The sequence below is a fragment of the Dipodomys spectabilis genome, unplaced genomic scaffold (assembly GCF_019054845.1).
Source record: "Dipodomys spectabilis isolate Male_0828 unplaced genomic scaffold, ASM1905484v1 ptg000498l, whole genome shotgun sequence".
Lineage (NCBI taxonomy): Eukaryota > Metazoa > Chordata > Mammalia > Rodentia > Heteromyidae > Dipodomys > Dipodomys spectabilis.
In genome coordinates, this window is record NW_024871175.1 from 1,321,521 (window position 1) to 1,330,811 (window position 9,291).

Below are 9,291 nucleotides of genomic sequence, written 5' to 3' on the forward strand. Positions count from 1 at the left end.
AGCCTATCAAGTTTGAGAGACTTAACTTTTGGCTCCCAACATCTCCAGATAAAGGAATTCTTAGTAGCATTCACAAAACTCACACTTCCATTTTCGAGATCAAGAAACACACCAATGCGGCCCACTGGTCTCTCTATAAAGTGAGGAAGCAATGGAGCGGTGGTAAAGATACTATAATGAATGTTCCCCTTGCCAGAGAAATGAAGAAAAATGTCCTCAGATTCATTCAGAATAAGGTTGCTCCCTATTGCTGAATTTCTGAAGACGCCCACAGCCCAGGTGGAGAAGCCTTGGACACTGAGCTCCCAGTAATGTTTCCCATAGCTGAACCCTTGGATTCCTGAAAGAGCAACATAGTTGGATTCTTCATGATTCTGAATCAAATGACAATAGGTGATCTCCACTCGATAATGGTTGAGGTTATCCATCAATCTAGGAATGGGAGGAGGGCTGAGCTCTGGCTTCTTCAGCTGGGGCATGAAGAACAAGGCACTCTCGCATCTTTCCAGGGTGTCTTCTAAATGCCGCAGGAGTTCCTGGTCTGGCTTTTGATATGTTTTCATCAGCTCCTGATATATGTTTCTGAGGTTACTGCTTTTCTGAAGCATTTGGGTTTCCATTGTCCTGAGTTGCAGAAAGATGACTCTTCCTTTCTCTTTGAGTATCTCCGAAAGTCGTATTTCCTCCTACCGGAGACCCAGATGCAGTGCTGAATAAAAATCTTTGGTCATCTCCCTGTGTAGATTCATGTACCAAACCCACTGGTTGATGATGTTCCTCTTCTCGTATATATTGCTCTGGTTTTCTTGTATCTTCTCCCATATAGTGTCCATTTCCTTTAAAATAATCTTCCGTTTGTCTGCAGCAATACAGTAGACAGGTTGGTGTCTGTGAGCCTCATGTTCCCGAGACGGGGAGCAGTGAGGACACAGCAGGCTCTTGTCCACTTCACAAAACATCTGCTTGGTCTCCTTGTGTGTGCAGCATGTATGCTCCTCGGAGCTCAGGAATTGTCGGAGGCTGATTTGTCGGCTGATGGACACCAGACTCTGTAGGGCAATGTTGGTTTTGAGCTCTTCTTGCTGAGAGGGTTGCCTGCACACAGGGCACCTGGCTGGAGTCTCAGCTTCTTCCCAGACGAGGCGCAGACACGGTCGACACAAACTGTGCCCACAGTGGATGGTGACTGGGTCGATAAAGGTTTCCATGCAGATGGGGCATCTCAACTCTTCCTGGAAGGCTTGGGCAATGTCCCACTCCATCTTTCCAAACAAAGAGGATGGAGAGAGCAGATTCTCCTGCTCTGGTCCTCACCACTGGCAAGCTCTCTCCAAGTGCTGTCCGTGGCAAGGCGGTGGGATGTGCAGAATAGCTTGATTCCCTAGTTCCATTCTTTTTATACTTGGGGTGGGCGGGCTTAGAGAAGGGTGTGGAGAGAAGGGTGTGCAACTCATTTGCATATCGATTGGAATTGAGATTAAAAACAAGGCCCCACCCTTTTACTGTTGCTTTCAGTGAATTTCTGGTACAAGTTGTGTTTGTCCTTGTTATAACTATGCTCCGAACAACCATTGGAGTATCAAAGTTTATCTGATTTGGAAAAGGGAAGTGGAATCATAGATCAACCAAGGGGGAAGCAATGCAACAGTGATACTCACTAGACACTGTGTTAGAAATGAGCTTTACAACATGGGAGGGGGCAGTCATGAGAACTGAAAGCAGGAGAAAGGGAGGGGATGACACCTTAGGAAAAGAAATATACTTGGTACCTTTTGTTTGTTACTATAACCTTTCTGTGCATCACCTCTATAATAAAATAAAATAATGGTAAGAAAAGAAAAAGAAAAAGAAAGGAAGAAAAAGAAAGAAATAAAGGATAGGAGAAAGAAAGACAAAAGAAAAAGAAAGAAAAGAAAGAAAGAGAATAAAGAATTGTCTCAGCAAGGCAGAAAATATTTCTAGCTGTACCATCAGCCAAAAATCGTCAAGCAAACACATAGAACAGGCAGGCTGCTCCCCTATTTATCCTGACTGCCGCAGGCCCTGCCCCTCTGCTCAGATTGGCCAAGCTCAGGTTCACAATTTGCTCAATATTGGCTAGTTTAAATAGGGTAAAATATACTTACATAAGGTGACTTTGAAATATGGTGAAGGGTACACAAGAAATCTCAAAATATACCCACACCCTCTGCTATTTCTGGAAGAGTCTAGGGTGTGTCTTAATCCCATCATGTAAAGAAACCAATTTAAGACCAAAGCAGTTCCTCTTTTACTCAAAAGGAGCCAAACCACCAGACCAAAGCAGGAAATTTTTAGCAAGGTTCTCTGACAATTCTCTTCTCTCTCTCTCTCTCTCTTTTTTTTTTTTACTATTTTTTCTTTTAACTATTTTAATACTAGTCTCCATGTGATTTAATTCACAACACCCAATTAAAAATATTTTCCAATCCCAAGAATGAGAGATTTTAGAACTGATATCTGCACTCTTGCATAGCAAGAAAGCCACTTCTGAACTTTTAATTTGTGGTACTATACAACGTAGTATTTTTCGAGGTGAAATTACAAGCTTTTAGAACACATGCTCTTCCCCCTTTTTCCTGCTAGAATAATATCAGGAGCGGTCCAATTTTCCCATGCCATCTTGCTAAATGAATTCAAATGTCCTTGGCCTTAATGTCACCAGGAACTCCTCCTTGAATCCTGAAGACATCTATGTAAACCTGGAGTTCCAGTTGAAGAGTTCCTACTTTTTGAAATACTAGGGTGAAAGGATTGAAGACGCCTTTTTCTCCCAGGTCAAGCAAAACACCAGGTGAGTGCTCTCGTGCTTGACTGTGAGTCATTCCAACCTGGTCTTATCAGAAAAGTTCCCTGCTGGACGCAGAGCGTTCTATTCTGAGCCTGACCAAAAGCACACGCCCTTCCCCCTTCTGGGCCCCCAAAAGACCATATTATGCTTCGTATTTTCTGTTTGCTTGTTAAGACCAAGATAAACCTGACCCCTACTCCACCACCTTGCACAATATTCTATCCTGCTGGACGGTTTGTCTGCCCCTCCTATGTTGAAGACCAAGTTGGGCCTGTCGGTATTTTCTTTTTCCTAACACAGGTTCAGCTCCATTTGTTCAGAAAAGCCTGAAGAAAATGTGCCCCACAATACTACTGGATATCAGCTGTAGCAATTCTGAGAGGTGGAACTTTCACATCTCCTCAAATGCCTGGCTTTCACTCTACCCAGATATATTTCCCAGGGACTCGACTTCTCCTACCCTGCCTAGCAAGGCATGGGGTGAAGTTAACATTATGGGACAGGAACTTAACCAACTGATGTAGCTTTAATTGATCATGGGAGACAACAGTGAGACTGTGCTTCAGGACGTGTTACCCTAAGATATCTTGCCTTGGAAGCAGAGTTTCAGGCACACTGTACTGACAGGATCTGTGGTCCATCATGGAGACAAGGGGGACAATATGAGTTCTTGCCCTACCTGTATTTAAAGGGTAATTAGAATATTTTATGCATTGCAACCAGGCATTTGTTTGACCAGACCCATTTTCAACAGTTATTTTTAGGAAACTGAGTTATGAGGGAGTCAGAATAAAGAAAGAACAGACAAGTAACTCAACACACTAGATGAACTTTAATGGAAAGTTGAACAGTAATGCCATGGTCACACACACACACACACACACACACACACACACACACACATAAATATATTAAGAAACTTACAACATCGTAATTTTCTCCTAAGACTATCCTCTTTTAGGCTCCCTATATTTGAGTGTCTAGAATCCTGTATCATTTGTCATATCCCATTCTGCTTTTGTTTGTTTTTTTGGGGGGTACGGTTGTGGGGCCTGAACTCTGGGCCTGGGCACTGTCCCTCAGCTCTTCAGCTCAAGGCTAGCACTCTACCATTTTAGCCACAGCTCCAATTCCAGCTTTTTTCTTTTTGCTTATGTGGTGCTGAGGAATCAAACCCAGGGCCTCATACATGCAAAGCAAGCGCTCTACCACTGAGACACCTTCCCAGCCCCCCATTCTGTTTTAAGTCTATCTTTCATATATCACGGAGAATATGTGGCATTTCTCTCTCTGATCTTGGCTTTCTTCACTTAATATGATTTGTTCTAGTTCCACGCCATTCCTGATGGATGAGACTGTGTAAAATTCCATTGCATAGAGCTACCACATTTTTTTTGCATCCATTCATCTATTTTGGGGCATCTGCGTTGTTTCCGTATTCTGGCTCTTTTGAATAGTGTGGCAATGAACATGGGTGTACAGGAGTATTTATCATATTGGGGTTCATGATGCTTAGGGTAGATGCCTAGGAATAGTGTGGCTGGGTCATACAGAAGGTCTGTGTTGAGATTTTGGGGAACCTACTGACTGCTTTCCACAGTGGTTGTATTAATTTACATTCCCATCAACAGTGAAGTAGGGTTCCTTCTCTATCTCCCTGCCAGCATTTGTTGTGGTCAGAGTTCAAAGTATTCGCCAGTCTAACTGGGGTAAGATGATATCTCAGGGTTCTTTTGATTTGTATTTCCTTTTTGGCCAGGGATGATGAATATTTCTTTATGTGTTTTTTGTTTGTTTGTTTTTTGTTTTTATTTTTTTGGCCACACTCACCCCTTCTGAGACGTCTCTCCTTAACTCCATTGCCCATTTAGTGATTTGTTTATTAGGTTTGGGAGGGGTTATTTCTTGAGCAAAATGTATTTGTTGGGTAGTAGGCCTTTGATATATTGCTGGTAATGATGTTTTCCCAATTGGTTGGCTGTCTTTCTAGATTATTAGCTATGTCCTTAGCTGGTCAGAAACCTTTTTTTCAATGTAGTCCCACTTGTTGAGTCACTCTCCTATCCATTGTGCCCCTGGGACTCTATTCAGGAACTTCCTGCCTGTCTGTACCTATGAGTTTTCATGTCATTTTACAGTACTTTAGAGTTTTGGGTCTGACATAATCCACTTTGAATTGATGTTAGTGTGTAGTGACAATTAGGGATAAACTTTTAGTTTTCTGAATATGACTGTCATGTTTTCCCAACACCAATAAGAGGCTAATTTTTTTAACTGTTTGCCTTTGGCTCCTTTGTTGAATATGACTATAAATATGTGGTTTTATGGCTGCATCTTCTAATCTGTTCCTTTGAGCTATTGAGATGATCATGCGATTCTTGACCATGGCTCTATCGATGTGATGAATTACATATATTGATTTAGCTATGTTAAATCTGAAAGGAATCCTTCAGATCCATCCCAGGGGAGGATGTGGAGGCTGGAGGCAAGCAGACACAGGAGAAAGATTATTATAAGGTTATTAGAGGGGGCATATTTCCAAGGAGAGGAAGCACAAGGCATCAGTTCCACTCCAGGTAGCTGGAGTGTCTGGGGCCATGAAGTGAGGTAGGTGCATGCTCAGGTGAATCTGGAAAGAGAGAGGGAGTGGCCAGCTGTTTGGCCAGAACTCCAGGGCAGGGCGGTGCTTAGGTATGTGTGGTGCTGAGGAAAAAATGTGGGGATAATACTAACAAAATCAGCCTTCATCTTTGAGATGAAGGCTACTTGGTCATAATGTAAGATGTTTTTCAGCAGTTTCTAGATTTTTTTGGCTAATATTTTATTGAGGAGATCGGCATTAGTGCTCATCAGAGAAATTAGTCAATTGTTGTCTCTTTTTTTTTTTTTTTTCAGAGCCTTACCTTATTTTGGGATGAGTATGATATTGCCTTCATAGAATTAGTTTGGGATTACTCCCTCTACATCTATTTCCTGGAAAAGCTTGGGGAGTATTGATATTAGTTCACCTTTAAAAGTCTCACAGAATACAGTGGTTAGTCCATTGGGCCTCGGCTTTTCCTTGTTGGAAGACTTCTGATTACTTCATCAATCTCCTTGTATGCTATTTGTTTGTTTAGTTGTTTAGTTGGTTCAGTTTAGGCAGTTAGTATGTTTCTAGAAATTCTGCTTGGTTTTCCTTCTTTAGTGAGTGTAGATTTTGAGTGTAGTCCTTTATAATTATTTGGATTTCTTGGGTGTTTGTCATAATATTACCTGTGGTGTCTCTGATCTTGTTTATATAAATTTCCTCTCTTTTTATCATTAATCTCACAATTAGTCTGTCAATTTTATTAATTTGTTTTCCAAAATATTCCCAGCTTTTTGTTTCATTGATTTTTTTCTTTTTGGGTCTGGTCATGGGGCCTGAACTCCGGGCCTGGGTTCTGTCCCTCAAATCTTCACCTCAAGGCTAGCACTCTACCATGAGCCACAGTGCCACTTCTGGCTTTTTTTCTGCTTATGTGGTGCTGAGGAATCAAACACAGGGCCTCAAGCATGCAAGGCAAGTGATCTACCACTGAGCCACCTTCCCAGCCCTTGTTTCATTGATTTTTATGGATAGTTTTTTCTTAGTTTCTGTTTTGTTGATTTCTGCCCTAATTTTTGCTATGTATCTCCAGTTAATCACTTTAGATTTGAGTTTTTCTTGTTTTTCTAGCAGTTACAATTGCATCAGGAGGTTATTTACTTTAATGTTTCCATTTTTTTCATATGTACAATTAGTGCTATGACCTTTCTTTACAACATGGCCTTTGTTCTATCCCAGAGGTTCCATTGTGATGTGTTTACATTTTCATTGAGTTGTAAGAATATTATAATTTCTTCCTGAATTTTTTCTGTGACCTGGGTGTTAGTCAGTAGTGTGCTGTTCAATCTCCATGTTTTTGAGTAATTTCTAAAGTATGATTTGCTCTTAATAATTTGATTGATTCCACTGTGTTTGGATATAATGGTAGGATTTATGCCAATCTCCTTGTATTTGCTGAGGTTCTTTGCACGTGTAATCTATGTTTGAGAATGTTCCATAGGCTGCTGAGAAGAAGGTGTATTAGGTCGTTGTTGGGTAGAAAACTAGATGTCTGCTAAGTCCATTTTTATTGTTGTGTCATTTAGTTCAGAGGCTTCTTTTTTTATATTTGTTTGGTTGATGTATCCTCTGAGGAGAGTAAGGTGTTAAAATCTCCCAATATTATTGCATTTGAGTCTATTTTGTTCGGTAAGGCTGAGAGTATTTGTTTAACCTGTTTAAGCACTCCATTGCTTGGTGCATAGATATTGACCACTCTGATTTCCTCTTCATGCATCAATCACTTTATTGGTATGTAATGTCCTTACTTGTCTCTGTATTTATTTTAGTAAGTCTACTTATCAGATAGTAATATGGCTACTCCTGTTTTCTTGCAGGGTACATTTGAATGGAAGATCTCTTTCCAACGCTTTGCTCACAGTTGGTTTTTATCTTTGGCTGTGAGATTGGTCTCTTAGCAAAATCAAATGAATAGATCTTTTACTTTTGATCCAATCTGCTTTTCGTTTTCTTTCGTTGGGGAATTGAGTCTGTTAATGTTTAGGGTTATTATCGAAATGTGTCAATTTTCTTGCCATTTACTTATTTTCCTGTATTTTGTTTCTTTTCTTTTCCCGTGGTTACTAAATTTGTCTTGTGGTGGTTTCTGTCTGATATGTTTCTTTCATTTTCTTTGTTTTTTTTTCAGATTGTATTCCTCCCTTTAGAATTGTTTGTAATGCCAGTTTGATGTTCATGACTTCCTTTAATCTTTGTCATGGAAAGTTTTAGTTTCTCTGTCAAATATAAATGATTGCTTCAATGGGTCACAGTTTGGGTTGGCAGTTGTTGATTTTCAGGATTTAGATAATATCATTCCAGGCTCTCCTTGCATTGAGGGACTGTGTAGAGAAGTTCGCAGTGATTCTCATTTTATTTCCATTGTAATATATGTCCTTCTTTGATTTTAGAGCAATTAAAGCCAATTCCTTGCTATTCAAGTCTAATATTTTTACTATGATGTGTCTAGAAATATTTCTCCTTGTATCCTGTCTGCTAAGGGTTCTATATGCTTCTGTTTGTGGGTGAGAGTTTTTCTCTCTTAAGATGGGGAACTACTCTGTTATTATACCAAATAGGTTTTCCATGCCTCTATTAAATTATGCTCCCTCGTTGATTCTAATTATGCATAGATTTAATATCTTGGCTGCTTTGGCCAAATCTTGGATTTCCCTTTGGAATGTTCTAAGTGTTCTTTTTTAATTGTGAAAATATCATACAGAGGGGTTACAATTACATGGGCAAGATAGTGAGTACATTTCTTATCAAGCATTGTTGCCTCCTCCTTTGTTTCCCCTTTTATCCCTACTCCTCTCCATCCCCCCATCCCACGGCAAAGTTGTAAAAAGTTCGTTTTTCGACATAACATCTGCCTTTGACTTTCTGTTCCAGTTCTTCTGATTTATTCTTGACTCCTGATATGCTATTTTCCATTTCACTTATTCTGTTAACTATGACTTCTACTGGTGTTTGCATTGTGGAAAATGAGCCCTTTATGCTATTAATATCAGTTCTCCAAGTATTAATTTCATCTGTTAATGAAGGGTTTACTCTGTTTTTTATTTTCTTTGTCGGTCGTGGGGCTTGAACTCTGGGCCTGAGTGCTTTCTCTCCACTGTTCAGCTCATGGCGAGTGCTCTACTACTTGAGCTACAGCACCACTTCCAGTTTTCTGGTGGTTTATTAGAGATAAAATTTCAAGGACTTCCTGCCCAGTCTGGCTTTGAACCATGATCCTCAGATCTCAGCTTCTTGAGTAGCTAAGATTACAGGCAAGATCTGTTGGTGCCTGGCTTAAGAAATCTTGGAATTCCTTTGTCATGTGTTCTTTCTTTTTCTTTTTCTTTTTTTAAATTTTTTACCAGGGGAGAGCACGAATGTCATTCCCCACTACTGCAAATTATGCAATTGAGTTTCCCACTTTGGGGAAATCACAAGGCTCAGCACATCTGTAGTGCAATGGATAATCCTCGCCCTGGGAAAACCACCTTCATGATCATGGTATCTCCCCTACCAGGTAAATATTCATGTCTTCCTTCTCCTATTGATACTTTCACATTTCCCCTTTATTTCTTTGGCCAATTCCATCATCATTTCTTTAATGGTTCTTTTGTCCTCCATCTCTTCTTCACTTTCACTAGGGTCCTTCCCTGGGTTGTTGTTAGATTTGGGATTTGGTTTGTTGTCCTGATAGTCCATGAATCATGTCTTCTTTCATTGTGATTTACACATTTGGGTCCTGGGATTGTGGGGGTCGTGACCTGAGCTTGGCCTGCTCACACCAGAATGATGTGACAGCCCTCACTTGCCCCGGGCTAGTTGACACTGGGTAGGCCAGCCCATGCCAACAAGCACATGTGCATGCGCTGTCTCC

General features: G+C 40.5%; 1 protein-coding gene and 1 non-coding gene across 2 annotated transcripts; both read right to left on the reverse strand.

Annotated features, from left to right (window-relative positions):
• Window positions 1-686: 686 nt before the first annotated feature.
• Window positions 687-1,262, reverse strand: LOC122098976 (tripartite motif-containing protein 43-like). The gene has a single exon (XM_042669545.1). The coding sequence runs from the start codon at window positions 1,260-1,262 to the stop codon at window positions 687-689; it is 576 nt and encodes a 191-aa protein (XP_042525479.1).
• A 7,518-nt stretch (window positions 1,263-8,780) lies between these two features.
• LOC122098979 lies at window positions 8,781-8,942 on the reverse strand. The gene has a single exon (XR_006145826.1). It is a non-coding gene; the product is annotated as a U1 spliceosomal RNA (small nuclear RNA).
• Between the last annotated feature and the right edge of the window lie 349 nt (window positions 8,943-9,291).

Excerpts from the sequence above, each read along its gene's own strand:
- LOC122098976 (XM_042669545.1), bottom strand. The coding sequence starts at position 1,262 with ATGGAGTGGGACATTGCCCAAGCCTTCCAGGAAGAGTTGAGATGCCCC.